General features: G+C 48.5%; 2 protein-coding genes across 7 annotated transcripts in view; one reads left to right on the top strand and one right to left on the bottom strand.

Moving 5' to 3' along the window:
* Positions 1-2,653: 2,653 nt before the first annotated feature.
* Positions 2,654-16,028, top strand: Letmd1 (LETM1 domain containing 1). Of its 4 annotated transcripts, none has more exons than XM_013348685.2 (9): positions 2,664-4,470; positions 4,885-5,036; positions 6,821-6,936; positions 7,480-7,562; positions 9,644-9,830; positions 9,934-10,035; positions 10,130-10,282; positions 11,516-11,612; positions 15,864-16,028. In XM_013348685.2, the coding sequence occupies exons 1-9, from the start codon at positions 4,349-4,351 to the stop codon at positions 16,013-16,015; spliced, it is 1,164 nt and encodes a 387-aa protein (XP_013204139.1). In that variant the 5' UTR covers positions 2,664-4,348; the 3' UTR covers positions 16,016-16,028. The 4 variants fall into 4 exon arrangements, with proteins under 4 accessions (XP_026638226.1, XP_026638225.1, XP_013204139.1 ...); XM_005353888.2 differs by lacking the exon at positions 15,864-16,028 and adding an exon at positions 12,426-13,809; XM_026782425.1 differs by lacking the exons at positions 11,516-11,612; positions 15,864-16,028 and adding an exon at positions 12,426-13,809 and having other exon boundaries at positions 2,654-4,470; positions 4,864-5,036.
* Positions 14,506-18,935, bottom strand: part of Csrnp2 (cysteine and serine rich nuclear protein 2) — a 16,614-nt gene continuing 12,184 nt past the window's right edge. For all 3 annotated transcript variants that reach the window (XM_026782422.1, XM_005353886.3, XM_026782421.1), the window contains one exon: positions 14,506-17,511. In XM_026782422.1, the coding sequence (XP_026638223.1) occupies positions 16,591-17,511 (921 nt within the window). In that variant the 3' untranslated portion in view covers positions 14,506-16,590. The remainder of the gene's footprint in view (positions 17,512-18,935) is intronic.

Here is an 18,935-nt window from a genome sequence, read left to right as displayed (position 1 = left end):
GGTGTCAGGGGGTGTCTGTGAGAATGTGGGCTGTACTGTATGAACCCCCTGAGGTGACTGAGGTAGGTTTGGGCTCTGGAATGCTGCTGTTCTAGCTGCTTGGTCAGCCCGGTGAAGGCAAAGGTATTTTGAGATTGAGAGCTGAGAGGAATAGAGAAAAAAGCATCCTTGAGATCTAGAACTGAGAAGTGGGAGGTTCCTAGGGGACAGTGGAAAAAAGTGTGTAAGGATTAGGCACCACAGGAGGAAGAGGGATCACTGTGGAGTTAATGAGCTGGAGGTCTTGAACCAGGTGATAGGTTCCGTTAGTTTTTTTTTTAAAGCAAGTATAGGGGTGTTAAAGGGAGAGGAGGTGGGGCAAAGTGGCTTTTTTCTTAGAAGGTCAGAGATAATAGGCTCTGGAGAGAGAGGGGGTACTGAGCTTCGATAATGTACTTAGTAGGGTCTTGTAATTGGATGACAGTGGGGGAATGGTGTTTAGCAACAGAGGGGATTTGGGTGTCCCAGACTTGGGGGTCCACCTGAGAGGGTGGTAGAGGAAAAGACACATTGGAGCTGGGAGGTTGGGAGACTAGAGGAGGAGGAGGGGAGCTGTTGGCGAGTCTGAGGTAAGGTGAACGGAAGGAGCAAATGGAATGGAAGCTCCTACTTTTGATAAAACATCTCTTCCCATAAGAGGCACTGGGCAGCTTGGCATGACTAAAAATGAATGAATGAGATAAATACCCCTAAAAACACAGTTAAGTGGTGGGGTCTGCTGAGGTAGATAAGGCTGTCCCCCTACCCTGACAATAGGGAAACTAGAAGGAGAGGTAGGCCCTCAGAATTCCCTCAGTACTGAGTATTGAGATGAAAGGAGATGGACCATCCTGATATCATGATGTTTACCTATGGCTCCCAGTTACAGATGACAGTTGTGGTCAAAGGAGCCCGGGCAGCCTCACTCGGCCATGGCCAGACCTAGAAGGTCAACTTGGGAAGTTTCTGGGTTTGATGTTCCATGCCATGATGTTCACGAGGACAATCCACTGCCCAATGTCCTTCCCTATGCCATCTTGGACAAGGTCTCACGGGGACCAAGATGAGGATTAGGGCATGTTCGGGCCCAGTGATCAGCTCTACCACATTTGAAACTCAAGCGTGGTGGTTCTCGAGCCCCAGGGGGCAAGGGAGCAGCACGGATCAGGTGGTCTGTCATCTTGGCCGGTCAGAGGGCCATGGTTAGCATGTGACAATGATGATTACGGGCTTTGTCATTCCTCACATGGTCCACCTTTAAAGCCAACTCTAAGACTCTGCCTGTGGGGTCAAGGAGCCTTTCTCCAAATGTCTAAGTTTAGCCTTAATGTCAGGGTAGCACTGGGGAAAATAATGAGTCATGAGTAACTGCCTTCCGTGGTTTCTGGATCTAAGTTAGTATATTGTAACAGGGCTTTAGTGAGGCGCTCCAAAAATGCAGGATTTTCCTTAGTATCTTGATTTTATTTTGTTGTTGTTGTTTTGTTTGTTTTTTGTTTTTTTTTGAGACAGGGTTTCTCTGTAGCTTTGGAGCCTGTCCTGGAACTAGCTCTTGTAGACCAGGCTGGTCTCGAACTCACAGAGATTGGCCTGCCTCTGCCTTCCAAGTGCTGGGATTAAAGGGGTGCACCACCACTGCCTGGCTTCCTTCATATCTTGAATGACCTCTGAGAGCTTATTGAGGGCAGCCTTACAGAGACCTGCCAGAAGGCAAATTAAAAACCCGTCCCTGGGCTGGAGAGATGGCTCAGTGGTTAAGAGCATTGCCTGCTCTTCCAAAGGTCATGAGTTCAATTCCCAGCAACCACATGGTGGCTCACAACCATCTGTAAAGAGGTCTGGCGCCCTCTTCTGGCCTTCAGGCATACAGACAGAATATTGTATACATAATAAATAAATTAATATTTTAAAAAAAAACCCGTCCCTAGCTAAAACTCCACCTGGGGTGTTATAATCACAGCGTGGTTCTTGCTTGGGGACCACCCCTGTCCCCAGGGGGTGTGTTGCATGTGTTTGGTGAACCTCGCCTGCATGTAGTCTGTGACCTGGTCCCAAACTTGCCTGTGCTCTTCAGGAAGCAGGTTATTAGATAGGATCATATAGACATCATGAAAGATTATAGACTGGGACTTAGAGCTTAGATAGTAAAAGGCTTGGATATAAGGAAACTCCTTCCATTTGCCTGTGCGCTGACAGTAGTTAGAAAGCTCCTGTAGAATATCAGGCTCAAAGGTGCCGTTAGGTGGCCACTTTAAATGGTTGTCTAAATTGTAAGGAGACCATTTTTTGAACAAAGATAAGTGTGGGAATCTGTAAGTAGGGCATTAAGGCCTGGGGTTTCAGGGCCTCTAAAAGGCATCCCAGGAGGAGGCTGGATTGGTGGCCTTGTTACCCATAGCTTGTTACCCATTGGCTTGTTACCCATAGCTGAAACCATGAAAACCCACGAAAATGGCAACACCACAGGCTGGAGAGATGGCTCAGAGATTAAGAGCACTGCCTGCTCTTCCAGAGGTCCTGAGTTCAATTCTCAACAACCACATGGTGGCTCACAACCATCTGTAATAAGATCTGGTGCCCTTTTCTGGGCAGAACACTGTATATATAATAAATAATTTTAAACAAATGGCAACACCACAAGGCTTATAGGGGGACGTCATCCCTCTATAGGCAGGGTGTAAAATGGCAGCAAACACCACAGGGCTTGCAGGAGAGTACTCTATCTACAAGCGTGTTGTTAAAGCCTGACTGGTTCCTGTCAGGTCAATTCAGAAGCCAGAGGGGAACACTGATGACTGGTCCAAAAGAAAAGAAAAGAAAAAAAGGAGAAAGAAAAATCTGAGGGACCCTGGGCCCCCAGTTGCAGGAGGACTGACCCCAGGTCGTCCAAACACAATTTCAGCTAAGAGAAGCAATCCAGAGATGAAAGTCAGCAAAGGGCTCAACCACAGCCATGAAGGCCGTGGGTGGGGGCTGTCCCCCCATTTCTAGGAACACCAGAAGATTTGCGGGAGCTCAATGGTCAATTCCTCCAGTTCAGAGAGAAACAGTTAAGCTGACCAGAATGGGGGAATTCACCAATTGAAGACGGTGGTGTGCATAGAGATCACGCTCAGGCAGATGGGACACGTGGTTGTTATGGAAAAAATACCGGGGTCTGGATCCCGACCCCAGGAGAGGGGCTCGGGGAAGGAGAGCCTCCGAGTTTCAGCACCAATGAGATTACCTGATGCGAGTAAGAAGGAAACACAGAACACAAGCCCACTCAGGAGTTTATTAGAAGGGGTGTGTTCAGGCCTGGGAAAGTCAGTGTGCAGAGAGAGAACTGAAGATGGTACCTCCAGCTTTTAAGGGCTGCATAGCGCATGCGCAAAGGGGGATGGCGTGGTTACATCATACACAGATGGAGCTCACGCATGTTCGCAAGGGCTCACACAGCTGGGTCATACTAGATGATGCAACCATGTTGCACGTGGGTTACGGGGGTCCTTTAAGATTCCCGGGGCCTCTAGGCACTTCTGCCCGGGGACTTGTCTGCACATGCATGGCCCTGGAACCTGGAAGTGAATCACTACAGTGGGAACTTAGGCAAACATCTCATCCTTCCATCCTCACGGAGTTCTTGTAACATAGGGTACACTGCACAGGAAACACACTGAAGGGTCGTGTCCAAGGTCACATACACTAAAGGAGATGTGAGTGTCGTAACTGACTTTAGACACTGCTTTCACCACGTCCCTGTGGGCTAAAAACGCCTACGGACACAGCAGGGCCGTGTTGACACTCGCAGGCAGCTAAACGCCGAGAATCCTTCCTAATTTCACGTGGTCATTTATCCCAAAATACTCACTGCGCACCTCTTATGTGACAAGGGGACCCGAGGCCCACAGCCGAGGGCTGGGTGGGGAGTGAGAGGGCCGCAGGTGACAGACCCGGGCGGCACAGGGACAGGAGAGGACAGTCCCGCTTCTCGCCGCCGCCACCAGAGGGCGCTCGCCGCGCCACCCCGCGTCGTGGCCACCTGACCCCGCCCGAGCCAGGCGCCCTAGGCGCCGCAGAGGTCAAGGGCAGCGCCCGCGAGCCCCGGGGCCCTAGGGACAGCACGGGCGCCCTGGGCCCCTCAAGGAGAAGGCGTCCTCGGGCTCACAAACGCTCCCTCCTCGGGACGGCCGGCTTCCGGTCCTGCCAGCGGAAGCGGCGCCGCGTCCAATCGGGTCCTTCTGCCCTTTCCAGGCTCGCGCGCGGGGGGCGCCCCGCAGCACTGGGGATCGGCGCGCGCGCACTGCGGCGTGCACTCTGACCCGGAGACGACCCCTCCCTCGGCGTGAACATGGCGCTGTCCAGGGTGTGCTGGTCTCGGGCTGCTCTGTGGGGCTCTGCCGTCGCCCCTGGACCCTTTGTCACCCGGCGGCTGCAGCTGGGTCGCTCTGGTTCTGCGTGGCGGGCCCCTCGGTGAGGGCCCTGGAGAGAGAAGAGCATTCTTGACGTAGAAGCCTTGGAGCGGCTCAACCTCGACTTCTCGGGGTCTCGCGCCTTGCTCCCGGGGGTTTTGTTTTTCCACGCAGGGTCCCTACTGAATGCGGGTTCCTGACCCTCTCTGCTCCGTGTTGTCTGCTCTTTCCCGCGCATCCTGAGCTCACCATTCAGCTTCTCTCTCCGATCCCTCCATGGCCTTAGCTTGTATTCTGCTGGCCCCACAGGCTTTGCTCACACGCCATGCTCAGCCGTGTCATCACGTTTCTGCTTGATCTGCCCCCTCTCAGACCAAAGAGCTTTGCTTTTCAGAAACTTGTATTTTACAATAGAAGCCCCAGGTAGAAGTGGCTTCTACAAGATCACAGACAGTCTCTTTGATCTTCTTTGTAGGTCTTCAAAGCTTCATCTCTCTCCCAAGGCAGACGTGAAGAATTTGATTTCTTACGTGGTGACCAAGACAAGAGCGATTAATGGAACATACCATCGTTTCTTGGGTCGTCATTTCCCCCGCTTCTATGCCTTATACACAGTCTTCATGAAAGGTAAACGCTAAGATAGAAGTCCCCGGGTGAGCTAGAGTACAGGCAGTGAGATCACGGGCGGGTTCTGCTGCACGGACGTGAGCTGGGATGTCTTCTCTTTCATCTGTGTTTAATTCTTACAAATTGTCATCTTAAATATCTACAAAGATGTTATAAACCACTTCTGATGCCATAGGAACAGTTGTAATTTCCTTGTCCGTCACAAGAGCAAGGACCTGTGGCTGTGCAGACCTGCCCCAGTGATTTATCTGCCGTCGTAAGAAAACGCTTGACATGCTTATCAGATGGCCAGCTGAGGGGACTTGTAGGGAAATGCCACTGTATATACTTGATTTCTGAATGTTTTGATTTAAAATGGAGGTCTGGTAGACACCTATAATGTCAGTTGGCCACTCAGGAACCAGAATGTCTGATTCAAATCCCGATTCGTGACTGACTTATTGACTGTGCACCTGCCCTAGTGACTTAAATTGGTTGTCTATTGGGTTTCTCATCTATGAAACAATAATAGAACCAACCTATTGGTTATATAGTTGTGAATGTTATTTATTTATTTAGAAGGACGTCATGCAGCTTAGGCTACACAGTTCAAGGCTGGCCATGAACTTCCTGTGTAGTTGAGGATGACCTTGAGCTTCTGATCTCCCTGCCCCCACTTTCTGAGTGCTGGGATTCAAGCTTGAGTCACCACACTAACTGTGAAGATTAAATCAACATCATAAAGTGCTTAGAACAGGGCCTGATTTATATTAATATGGTATCTATGCAGTAAGTGCCCAATATGTACTGACTACTACTATTATTATATCCTATACTTTTATCCTCTAATTAAAAGAAAACAGAATGTCAACTCTGAATATTACTATAATTGTTATTAGCTTCATAGACTTGGAAAACTACCTACTTTATCTAAAAAGTGGAGGTAAAAATGGCTTGCTTATCAGACATGATGGTTCTATGTCTATAATCTCACAACCCAGCAATCCAAGGCAGGAGGATTAGGAGTTCAAGGCCAGCTTCAGCTACCTAGCAAGATTCTGTAAAAGCAAGAAACTCAAAACAAAAGAGTTAATGATCATCAGTCATACACATACACACACACATACACACACACAAATAACACTCAGTATTATTTGAAGCCAATCTTGATAACATTTTGTTCATAAGTATGGAAGCATTAAAATATTTTATTTGCATGACCATTCGCCTGCATGTATATATGTGTGCCGTGTTCATGCCTGGTGCTCTTAGAGGTCAGAAGACATTAGATCCCCAGGAATACGAATTGTGGATGGGTGCTGGGAACTGAACCGGGGTCCTCTGCAAGAGCAGCCAGTGAGTACTCTTTGCTTCTGAGCCACCTCTCCAGCTCTGGAAGCATTTTTAAAAACTAGATAAATGTAAGGATTATCACAGAATGAAGATTCAAAATGGGATCATAGCAATTTATGCAACTCGTAAATGTGCCTCCGACAGCAGCAAGTTAATCTGGCTGGGAAACATAGGGTTAATTGATCATGATGCACTGGTGTTAAGGAGCTAGGGTTTACAACAAGGGGACAACAAGTAATGAGCTCAAAGGGGACCCTGCCACAGCAGATCATAATTCTGCTGGGGGAAGGATGGGGCGTCTAGGAGGGGTTTCAAGCTTCCTAGTTTAAAGCTTGTGCAGGCAGTGCGGGGGCGGGGCCGTGTGTGTAAATGTGCGTGAGCTCAGACTAGGACGCCATGTGAGATTCAAACTGGGGTAACATCGCGTTCTGTCCTCCGCTTTAATGGGGCAGGAATACAGATGTTATGGGCTGATGCCAAAAAGGCTAGAAGAATAAAGGCAAATATGTGGAAGCACAATGTAAAGTTTCATCAACTTTCTTACCGGGAGATGGAGCATTTGAGACAGGTATGGGCCAGGGACAAATACCCAGACGTTCATGGTGAGGTAATTAACCAAGATCCTACGTTTGTTTCTTTTGTTTCTTGTTCATCACTGGTCACACATTTCCCTTGGCCGTGAGGCAGTGAGGCATTCAGTTATTTGTCAGAATTAGGTTCATTGAGAATGAACTTCACAGCAGCGCTATATAGAATTTTGGGCACATTCTCTGATTCCATTTGCAAGTAATAAGATCCACTTTGGTTTTGAACACACAAAGATCTCCACAGAGCTTCAGGGCAGCAGGAAAGTGTTTGGCAGTGAACTGACAGGCAGTTTAAGCTAAGAGTCAGGAGACATTCTGAGGTCAGAGAGCTCACTGGGGGGTTTGGGATAGAGAAATTAACATCAGAGGTCTACCGTCAGGAACTTCCCATTTAGAAGACAGAAGTGAACACGGTCCTTCCGAGGCTGCAGTTCAGGTTCACTGCACAGCAAGTGGGATGGAGGGCTGACCACGTTACCGAGAGCTTACCTGGGTTAAAGCCGTCTCTGTCTGTTTCTGTTTAGTTCCGTCGCGATGTCACCAAGTGTCTTTTCGTAGGTGTCATTTCCATCCCACCCTTTGCCAACTACTTGGTCTTCCTGCTAATGTGAGTATGTACTAACACCAGGTCCCGAAACTATAGACTTTTTAACAATTAAAAATCATTTTGCCTGAGGTAGTGGCACATGATTTAAGCACTTGGGAGACGGAGGCAGGAGGATCAGAAGTTCAAGGCTAGCTTGGGCTACATAAAACCTTTTCTCAAACAAACAAAATGGAAAAAAGGCCACTAAACTATTTGTTTATTTTTAAATTACTTGTTTTCACCTTTTATGTCTGTGTGGGTGTGTGAGCTCCTGTGCTCCACATGCCTACAGGATCCTGTGGGACACAAGAGGCCATCAGATCCCCTGGACCTGAGTTAGAGATGCTTGTGAGCTGTCATCTAGATGATGGGAATTGAACCCAGGTTCTCTAAGGAACAGATAGTGCTCTTAAACCCTGAGCTATCTCTTCAAGAAAATTGTTTTAAAAACTTTTCATCTCAGAAGTTGAAAGGTCATCAGACTTCCTACTTCAGTCTTTTTAGTATCTCAAAGTTTTTTTCTTTTTTTCCGATTTATTTTATGAGGATGTATATACATGACATAGGGCCTCCATACGGCTGTAGCCATCATGTGGGTGCTGGGAACTGAGCCTGGGTTCTCCGTGTGCTGCTGAGTACTGTCAGATCCCGACACAGCGCAGTTCAGGTGTAGGTGGTTCAGCAGCCCTGGTATGTGAAGTAACCTTTGTGCCTTCCCTGTCCCCAGGAACAACACTTTGAATTTTTTTTCAGCAAAATAATAATTTTTATAATCTGATATCATGGCTTTATTATCTTACAGCCAAAGATGTCACTTCTAAGCTATGACCCTGTGCATTACTTCAGCTGTCAATGGTGGTATCATGACAGCTTCAGAACATACTAGATGAAAGCCACCATTCTTTTCGTGATTTTGGGGTCAAGAATAAGGGAAGAGGAGCGGAGAGAAGCTACGCAGTTAAGAGCAAGCACTGCTCCTACAGAGGACCTCATTTCCTTTCCAGCACTCAACCTGGGTGGCCTACAGCTGCCTGTCACCCCAGCTCCAGGGGGTCTGACACCCCCTTCTAGACCCTTAATATCTGCATTCACATGCACACAAAAGTAAAATAAATAAAACAATACTTTAAAAGAAAATATTTGGCCAGGAGGTAGTGGTGCACGCCTTTAATCCTAGCACTTGGGAGGCAGAGGCAGGAGGATCCCTGTAAGTTCAAGGCCAGCTTGGTCTCCATAGTAAATTCTAGGACAGCCAGGGCTGTTACACAGAGAAACCATGTCTCAAACAGACAAACAAGCAAAATCAAAGAAAAGTATTTGGACAGTCTCAGGAGGGTGAGCGGCTTTCTTACTAGGTGATGCTAACAGGCTCTGCAGTGGTGTTTAGCTCGAGTGAACCAGACGAGGGCCTGCGGTCACTCTGTCTTGATGCCAACATTGGGAGATGGACAGCCTCTTCAGGCTGGCAGCTGGATGGTGGAGCGTCTTACAGCACAACCAGAGCTCCAGGGATGAGTAGGCCAACGAGCACGTGACTTTGTACTGACAAAACTCAAGGTCTCACCATGTAGTCCTGGCTGTCTTAAAACTCACAAAGGTCTGTCTGCCTCTGCCTCCCAGGACCAAAGTGTCCACTAGCCTATCCTTTCGATAGCTTTGTCTTAGAGGTCGCAGACTCCTTTCAGCTGTGTTGTGTGAATTAATCATACAGAGTGGGAAAAAGGTAAATAAATCTTACCTACCCATAAAAGAAGTACCAGAGAATTTGTAGCCATGTTTTAAAAAACTACCTTACATTGAGTAACTGAACTAAAGAGCACATCCATGGCCTTCTTGGTGCTGTGTCCTCATGACTGTCCTGGGTAGGTTGTCAGCATTACACACAGCATGCAGCTCGATGACGCTGTCCCACATAAGTTCTCCACGTGCATTCTGTCTGAGTGCTGCCCACCAGGGTTTCTTTCCAGCCACACTTCAGTAATTGCACTTGCAATCAGGCTGAAATTACAGGAGAAAGAATGTGGGGTGGAGGAGCATGTCTCTGCCAGATGCCTGATGAGCCCACTTTCAGGAAGTTACTTTGTGATGCTTTCTCCTTGTAGGTATCTGTTTCCTAGGCAACTGCTTGTCAAGCATTTCTGGACCCCCAAACAACAAATTGATTTCTTAGACATATATCACAGTCTCCGGAAGCAGTCCCACTCAGAAATCATTGCTTATCTAGAAAGGGCCAGCGCACTGGTTTCTGATGAGAGGCTTCGCTGGCATCTGACAGACGTGTGCACCAAGGTACTGCTTCAGCCAAGCATTTCTCCAGCTGGTAGCGTTGCACAGGATCTGCTAGGAACAGCTGACCAGGGTCTCTAAAACCTACCCACTTCTTACTTACAAGGTGCAGAACGGTACCCACCCAACAGCCCATGACATCCTGGCTCTCAGAGAATGCTTCTCAACTTATCCCCTGGGCTTGAATCAACTCCAGGCTCTGCAAATGGTGAGCACTTAGAGGTCTTGTATGTCGACAGAATCACTGTGTTGTAGGCTGTAAGTAAAACTATCTCAATTCTTCCTCCTCTGCTGTGTCACAGAAAGCCTTGAGCCGGGCCCTGCTCCTTACGCCTTACCTGCCTCCGCCCTTGTTGAGATGGCGCCTAAAGAGTCATACCACAGTGATTCACCAGCTGGACAGGGCTCTGGCAAAGCTGGGGATTGGCCAGCTGACTGCTCAGGAGGTGAAATCGGTAAGAGGTTGATTGCAGCGTCAAGCAGTGTCCCAGAGTGAACTGGAAGCTTACAGGGCTATCTTGCTTGTACCAAAATTCAAGCTGTTTCTGGGTTGTTGTAGTTTTTGATATAGGATCTTACAATATAGCCCTAGCTGTCCTCAAACAGCACAGGCTGGCTTCAAACTTAGAGCAGTCCTCCTGTCTCAGTCTCCCAAGTGTTGGGGTTATAGTCAGAGCCTCTGTACCTGGCTCCAAGCTAATTTATTTTATGTTTATGAATTTTCCCCCGATGTACATAACTAGTAGGAAGAGAAAAAAGAAAGCCAGGCCCATGGGCAGGGTATGATGTATATGCCTGTGAGCCAGCACTTGGGAGGCCCCAGCACAACCTGTTTAAAACAGTTCAAGAACAGTATATCTTGAGCTTGCTATTTTAGGTCATGTAGATGTACCAGTTAGCTTTCCATTCTTGTAGTGAATACCTGAGTCTGTCAACTTAAAAAGAAGGAAGGTAGTGTTTTTGTTTTAATTTTTGGTGGTTTTGGCTCACAGTTTTGGAGGTTTTGGTCCTGATCAGTTGGCCCTGTTGGTTTTGGTGCATCTCAGGGTATGAGATGAAGCATGGTTGTTCATGTCCTGGCAGCTGGGCAGCAAGAGACAGGAAGAGGAAGGCTGGCATCACACGGTGCCCTGCAAGGACATGTGCTCATGAACACAGACTGCTCGCTAGGCTTCAGCTCCTAGTTTCTCCTCCTGCCTCCCAGGAGCATAGAGTGGAGGACTAAGCCTCCCCCATGGTTGCCTGGACGAGGCTTTCCCTGTGACGTGTCATGCAGGCCTGTGCGAGCTGCAGGAGCACTCTACCAGGGATGTGTTTTTAACCCAGCACATGGGCCTTGGCAGGACGTGGAGCAATAGACCTGTTTGGTTATCGTTTCTAGTTTTCATTGCATGGTGAAGGTTTTTTTTTTTTTTTTCTTTTGTTTTTTCCCCCTCAGAGATAGGGTTTCTCTGTAGCTTTGGAGCCTGTCCTGGAACTAGTTCTTGTAGACCAGACTGGCCTCGAACTCACAGAGATCCACCTGTCTCTGCCTCCCAAGCACTGGGATTAAAGGCGTGCACCACCACTGCCCAGCTGTTTCTTATGGGGATGAGACTGCAACTTGTTCAAAAGATCCAGTCACTGTTGATGTCTGTTTCTGTAGCATACTGTGATTATTAAGGATGTTTCTCTTCCGAGTGGTACAGGCTTGCTATCTTCGTGGCTTGAATTCTACCCACATTGCTGATGACAGGTGTCGGGCTTGGCTGGGAGAATGGTTGCAGATTTCCTGCAGCCTAAAAGGTAAGGCAAACCTTTATGGCTGTGCTAACTGAAATCAGAACTTTAGAAAACAAACAATAAAAACCAAATGGACCAAAACCCAGGGCCTCACTGTGTGCTCTGGTTGGTTTGGAACTCACTATGTACCAGATTGGCTTTGAACTTGCAGCTCTCCTGCCTTTCCTCCTGAATGCTGGGATAGGTATGCACCACCATACCCAGCTCATTTTTGTACTTTATCTGGGATTACTTGCTGAGTATCATGAAGCTTTTATCTAACATGTATTTATTTTGTAATTGAAAGGGCACAAACTTGAGTGCCTACAAGAGCACAGACCGTGTTAAGACCAAAGGACTGCCTGCTGCTGAGGCAGAGCTTCCTAGCCTGGGCGCTGCTGGCATTCTGTTAGGGGCTGTCTCATGCACAGGAGAGTATGTAACAAGCATACTTGCCTATACCCATTCCATGCCAGTCAGCCCTGGATCTCTAGTGTGCCAAACAAAAGATATCTCCAGACACTAGCAGATGGTCCTGAGCTTGGGGTAATGAGGGGAGAGGGACACACGTGTCCTGGGTGAGAAGCAGTCTTGAAGCACCAACTTCTCCCATGAGGTGACTGCCATCATGTGAGAATCAGGACACTGTGGGGTGAATAAATAATGGAAGCAGAGGGGCATGCGTGTGAGGTTGGAGTGAAGCCAGGGTCCGCAGGTCAGCCTCATGCTGCTGCACTCCCCATCCCTGGCTTCTACCTCACGCCGAGCTCTGAACTCCAGGGCCGTTAGAAGGGAAACTGAGTCCTAGCCAAGCACTAACCCTGATGGTGTTTGCAGAAGCTGAGCTGTCCCTCTTGCTGCACAACGTGGTCCTGCTTTCCACCAACTACCTTGAGACCAGGCGCTGAGTGAACCATGGAGAGAATGACACTGTCCTGCAGTCACATAGTATTGTAGTGTGGGACCAGGCCGCACTTGGCAGCAGTCTGCACTTAGTGTGGGAGGCAGAGGAGCAGGTTCCATGGGCTTTGAAGCACGCTACCCATCTGGGAGGCACGACATTCCCTCACAGCTTGAACTAAACCGCGTGTGCTGCCATCCCGCCATGCTAACCAGGAGCTGGCAAGCACCTCTGGTACTGGACGTTTATTGTGATGTGATGTTTAGGTCCTGTTAACAGTTTTTGCCCAGATGGGAACCATCTGACCCAAAATCCATGACTGCCATGGTTTCTTCTTACACTTTTATTTTTTCTGACATGTCTATGTTGCCCAGGCTGGCTTCAAATTTCTGTGCTCAAGGGATCCTCCCACCTCAGGCTTCTGGGTGCTGGGACTCAGGTCTCTAGCACACTGGCCTCACTGCCACACTCTTTATAGCCGTGAGGGGTTTTTGTGACAGTCTCATGCAACTGATGACCGTGAGCTCCTGGTCTTCCCGCTCCCACCTCCCAGGGCTGGGATACAGGATGAAGTACCACACAAAGCCTGTGAGGCCTTAGGAACCGACCAAGGGCTTTGTTGTGCCAGGCAAGCGCTCTCCACCCAGGCTTTCTGGGTGCCACCTAGACTGGAGCACTAACACCTGGGTCCGCACCTTGACACCCTGCCAGTCTTTTCCTCGCCCCTTTTCTTTTTTGGCCTTTTTGAGACAGAGTCTCACTGAATAGCCCAGGCTGGCCTGGAGTTCACTATATAGCCCAGGTTGGCTTTCAGTTCCTGGCAATCCTGAAAATTCTGCCACAGCCTCCTGGGTACGAGGATTACAGGCGTGAGCCACTTTTTGATGTGACCAAAAGTAGAGACACTTTCCCCTTCACTGGCACGGACTGTTCACCTTCTTCCTGTTCCTATTCTCTCAACACATGCTTTTCTTTGTTTTGTTATTTTTATTTTTTGTTTGCTTTTAAGGGAACATTCTAAAGGAGGTGAAAAGCTAAAGGGTGGCCGCTTGGCCCCTCCCTCCGGTGTCTTAATTTTCAGGCTGTCGCAGTCCCTGAGGACCTTATGTGTTTGCTACCTCCACTGTGTTGCACTAAACCATCTGTAGCCAGCAGTGGCTGCCTTCTTTAGGTCATGGGTCGTAAGATACTTACTACTGCCTAGTCCTGGGAGACCAGGAGATCTGCATCAAGATAGTGAGCTGGGTTTGGCTGTCGTGTGTACATCTGTAACTTACTGTAAATGCATGAAGCATTGTTTTTAAGCCCAAGTAAAGACTGCCTGAAACCAGTTTTGGGGAATTACTTACGCACACTCTACTCGTTTTTCATGAGGCGGATGTGACCTAACTTGTGGGTATTTAAGTGGCTAGAACAGAGTTTTCTGATGTGATGAAAAGAAATCTGGAGGGTTCTGTTCAGTGTTATCTACCAGACATACAGGAACGGAATACAGACATCAGAATAGAGAAACGGGCTAGAAAAATGGCTCAGTGGTTAAGGGCACTGAATGCTTTCCCAAAGGACGGGGGTTCAAGTCCCAGCACCCATTTAGCAGCTAACAACTGTATGTAGCCCCCAAGACCTAACATTCTCACACAGACTTACCTATAGGCAAAACACCAATGCACATAAAATGAAAGCAAATTTTTTAAAAAGAAAATAAGAGAAAAAGACAACTGCAGACAGCAGGGTATAACAGGCCAAGTCTGTTTAAGCGGAAGTGGTTTATAAGGGAATCCTGGGCAGGACAGGTTCTCAATGCTCAAGAGACAATTATCTACAGTTCCATCACAGACTGTTCCTATCTAATAGTTCCTAACTAATGGTTTTGTACCTGCAGCAAGAGACAGTTATCTGCATTTCTATCACAGAATATTCCTATCACTGATACTTGTCCCTAAGTAACAGTTTTATACTTGCAGCAAGAGAAGCACCCGTTCTTAACAAAATAACTGTGGCTTGCAAAGAAAACCATTCTTTTGAATATTTCTTTAATATTACATTTAAATATTCTCTTTAAATACAGCATCATTACCATGTAAAGAACCTAGAGGGGGAGAAACTGTTTTCAGAGAGCCAGACAAGCTTTGGATTCACATTGAAAATACGATCTGTGCACAGTATGCAAGGAGACAGTAGAACAAGAGCTGCGGCAAGGAGCCGCAGGCCTAGACTGAGGGGGACTGGTTCTGCTTCCGTCAGAGGCCTAGCCTTCCTAGCAGGAACTATCATTTCTGCCCAGCGCAGGTAGCACCAGAAATGAGACAGACCAAGCTGTAGAAAGGTCCTTTGCTTGACATTCACCAGTGCTAAACATTTAGCACTCAGATTGGGGATCAGTTTGAATCAGAACATGAAATTAATGATGAGATGCATTTAGAATAAGAAATTAGAATTATATCAAATATCTTGGGGGTTGGCTCGTCTTGATGACAGTGAGTGGTAGGTATGTCTCCTAATGAAAATCCAAGGCCAAGGGATGAGAACATTGGAGTCTTAAGGAGGAAGGGTGCTGAGTTCCCTCCTTACCAACAAACCTTCAAAAAGATTCTTCTCTCCACCAGCCAGTCTCAGTTTAGCTTCGGTCTTGGGTTTAAGAAGTCTAGCTGAGGGTGAGAGCATCTTGGCCTCTGGTACTCAGGCAACTCCTGTGAGGCTGTAGAGAGAACTAGGTGCTCTGCTGCCACACAGTCAAGCTCACTCTGCAACCCCAGGGCCTTAGTATCCCACCAAAAATAAATAGAGTCGAGCAAAGCGGTGCACACCGGCAATCCCAGCGCTCAGGATGCGTGTCAGGAGGACAGCCACAGGCTGGAGGCCAGCCTGGCCCACACAGTAAGTTCCAGACCAGCCAGGGCTATTTAGCAAGAACCTGTCTCAGAAAATCAAAGCAAGTTTCATTTTTCCTTCCTGGCTGGTGGAGAATGAGAGGAAACTGTCTCACTCCACCTCCACTGAACCAGGGGGCAGAGGTAACATCGCCAGCGAAAGGCAGAGCTGAATGGGGATCTGGGAACTTTAATTAGGGCGAGAGGAGCAAGGCCTGCTGACTGAGGTAAGTGCTGAGTCTGAGTCCCAGTCTGTACATCTCAAAGATTATAATCAGACCTTGAATCCTTTGGGGTCTGGGAGTCCTATGTTATATTACTAAGAATCAGTTTGTTTTCATAAATCTCCAAGGCAGAAGGGTCCAATAAACACCCACAATTCTCAGGTTTGAACTGTGATATCCAAAGGGCTTTCTAACCCTAGGCAACCAAGGACCGTGAGGGTTGGTACAGAGAGAGGATCCTAACTAGCTGATGACTGTACATCCTTTATATTCCATGTAGAGCCAAGCTCTCCCAGGAGTGTGTGGGCGCACTGTGAGAAGACAGCAGTCATCGTCCAGACTGTTCCACACTGGACCCCGCCTAATGGTGTGCAAGCCTTGTGCTCTGTACCACGTCCAACCTGCATTTCTTCTTTTAAGGAAAAAGGATAGAGGAAAAGGCAGAAAAGTTTAACTCTAGTGTCTAAGAACATAGAAAGAAATAATTCAAGTTACAGATGAGGAATCCTGTCCGCAGAGCAGGTCAGGGAATACCAAACACGCTGAAAATGAACTTATTTCCCAGATAGGAGGTGGGAGAAAGGCAGAATCAATGTTTAGAACTGGGGGCTTTGTAGAGAAGTGGAGACTTCTGCAGCCTCTGTTCTAGACTGCTGAGTGGCCTTTCCAGCAGTGTGACTGATACACCGAGATGGCTGTCTGAGGAGCGAGCGCGTGCCCTGCAGGGAGCTGCTCACATCCTTAGTTCTGGCCCTGTGCATAAAGAAGAGCTACTTGAGCTACCCAGCTCACTGTGTGAGCGACATCTTTGTTCTGGTGGCCCAGTGAGCTCAGTACTGGAAACTGAGCTGGGCCTGGTCTCTTTCCCTTCTTAAAAACACATGTACTAACAATTACCCTTTCCTACCCATTTTCCTAAGAGTTTCAATAAAATAACCTCGGAGCAGCAGTCCTGTTTTGAAATGGCGTTAGATAATAAATAGAGAACGGGCAGTGTCTACCTCAGGTCACACTGCCAGGGGGAGCTCTAGGGCAGAGTCTTCAGGGGTCCGATCCTCGCTCTGCTGGGAGTTCTGCACTCCACAGCCTTCTCCATTGTCAGTTCCGAAGGGTAGGCTTGAGGGAGACCAAGGTGGGTGGAAGCCTTCGTTCTCAGGCTGCTTAGGGTTACAGTCATCGGGCAGCAGTTGGTCGAGAGCGGGTGTTTTCCCCACCTCTGGTTTACAGGGGGCAGCTGAGTCTGAGGAGTTGCGAGCCACCAGCGAGGTAACGGGGAGGGAGAACACGCTCAGATCTTTCTCCTTAGGGAAGGAGGCTGTGCCATCTTCCGACCCAGACTCTCCCTTCACTCCCAAGACTGGCCTCTGCTCCACCTGGTAGTAGACCAGAGGCCCACTGTTCAAGTAGGATGGGCTGCTCACCGGGGGGGCAGCGGGGTGCTCTGAGTTCTCGGTAAAACACAGGACGGAGGAACCTGGGGGCAGCTGAGCCTGGATGAGAATGGGGGTGGCCAGGCCTGGACACAGCTCTTGGGGAACAGCCAGGGGCTCTTCCAGGATGCACACCCCCAGGCTCTCCATGCTGGAGTCCAGGCTGGCACTGGAGCCTCTCGAGTCCTCCTCTGCCTTGAGCCGCTCCAGCTCCTCCGCGCTCTGCAGGTGCATCACTGCAGTCTCGTTCTCGGCGATGAACTCCTGGAAGTCCTGCGTCTCAGAACTCTGGGCTCCTGGCAGGCTGCAGCCAGTAGTGGGCAGGAGCTCATCCTCAGGGGCTGCTGGGCGACTCCCCTGTCGCTTGCTCTCGAGCTCCAGCTTCATGATGGTGTGGAGGTAGTGAGTCCGCACTCGGATTGGATTAAACTCAATTCGCCCCGCCATGTTTCCGCAGCCATCCCTGGAGCAGCCACAAGGAAAGGACATCCGATCCACCTGAGGGACATATTAGGTTGTGGTGAGATTAGACCAATAGTTGTAGCCGTAGGTGACATCAGCTGGCACATACAGGCAGCTGGGATCTGAGCAGTGACCAGGTCTAAGCGTAACATGCAGCACAAGCCAACAGCACTGGGCAGTGGTGAGCAGAAGGCCTGCACATCAGCTCCAGCAGCTCAGGGTCATCTATTTTCTCCCCTGGGCTCTGTTTCCTCTTCTAAATCAAAAGACAAAAATCCCATCAAAGGCTCCTTCCAGTTAGCAAGCCCAGTGCTACCTCTCTGAACGCTGCTGTCTCAGAGGAGAAGAGAGTTTGTGCCTCAGGGACTTGCAGAACTTAGCTGGTTCACTGGGACAATAAAAGGCTGTGCCCAAGCCTTCTGCAATGACAGGCATGGTAAATGAGTGGAGATCTCGCTACGTCAATGCAATACACTCTAGGGAAACTAAACAGAGGTGCCTTAGTGCTGCGGTGAAGGGTCACACTGACCAGCTCTCACCACCAGCTTCTCCCTCAGGGTTACCAGTGTAGTTCTGGCGGTGACCAAGATAACTGACTTACAGCCAGGGCTATCTAAAAGGAGATGTGCTGGTGGTGGCGGCACTGGGAAGGCAGAGGCAGGAGGATTGCTGTGAATTTGAGGCCAACCTGGTCTACATGGTGAGTTCCAGGCCAGCCTGGGCTACACAGTTTTAAAGAAAAAAATATCAAGGAGATGCTTTCTGCCTTTTTATCTCCCTCTTTATCTGTCCAAAATCGGAACTCCTAAGAATCACGGAGCAAACAATACAAACACGTCTTATGGTATCAGCTTATTGAAATCTCCAGACCCACGGTGTGGCGATGCACACCAATGATTCCAGAACTTGGGAGGTGGAAGCAGTGCCAAGAGTCCAAGGTCATCCTTGTTAAGCCAAGCAAGTTCAGGTCTAGGCCAGCCTGGAATGAGACCTGTCCGTCCCTCTCCTGCAAAAGGAATCCATATCTAGACCCAGCAGTTGATAAGATTCTTCTCAGGTTTGTGAATGACTGACTCACCATGGGACTGCAATCTGGAAAGGAAGATTTGGCCAGACTTACTATAGTTCTTTGTTACTAAATAAAGCCAAGGAAAATGAGTTCTAGGGTTCAACTACAGGACTCAACACCATGCCCTAGCACAAAGTTCTGTAGGTTTCACTGTTTTGGGTAGCACTGATGGTTTCCAGGAAAGTGGAAATTTCAAACAATCTCTTTGAATGCCAACAAGAAGATACTTTATTTGAGGAAACTGAGGACTTAAGTTCTGCCAGCTAAGGTCTGGTCCTGAATCAGAGACTCAAAACTACTTTGCCTTTCACAAAATTGGAAGGAGATGCTGTGTGCAGATGAGAAGCCGAAGGCTGCCCCATTTGTTTCCTTCCATCTCAGAATCCCTATC

This window comes from Microtus ochrogaster, chromosome 15 (genome assembly GCF_000317375.1).
Source record: "Microtus ochrogaster isolate Prairie Vole_2 chromosome 15, MicOch1.0, whole genome shotgun sequence".
Taxonomy (NCBI): Eukaryota; Metazoa; Chordata; class Mammalia; order Rodentia; family Cricetidae; genus Microtus; species Microtus ochrogaster.
Note: the sequence above shows the minus strand (reverse complement) of the source record. Positions and strands in the feature narration are given on the sequence as shown.

What these genes read in the sequence shown, in the direction of transcription:
- Letmd1 (XM_013348685.2), top strand. Translation starts at nt 4,349, where the DNA reads ATGGCGCTGTCCAGGGTGTGCTGGTCTCGGGCTGCTCTGTGGGGCTCT. An exon ending in TCTGCGTGGCGGGCCCCTCG is followed by an intron (nt 4,471 to 4,884) that starts GTGAGGGCCCTG and finishes TCTTCTTTGTAG; the next exon opens with GTCTTCAAAGCTTCATCTCT. An exon ending in CTGCTCAGGAGGTGAAATCG is followed by an intron (nt 10,283 to 11,515) that starts GTAAGAGGTTGA and finishes CGAGTGGTACAG; the next exon opens with GCTTGCTATCTTCGTGGCTT.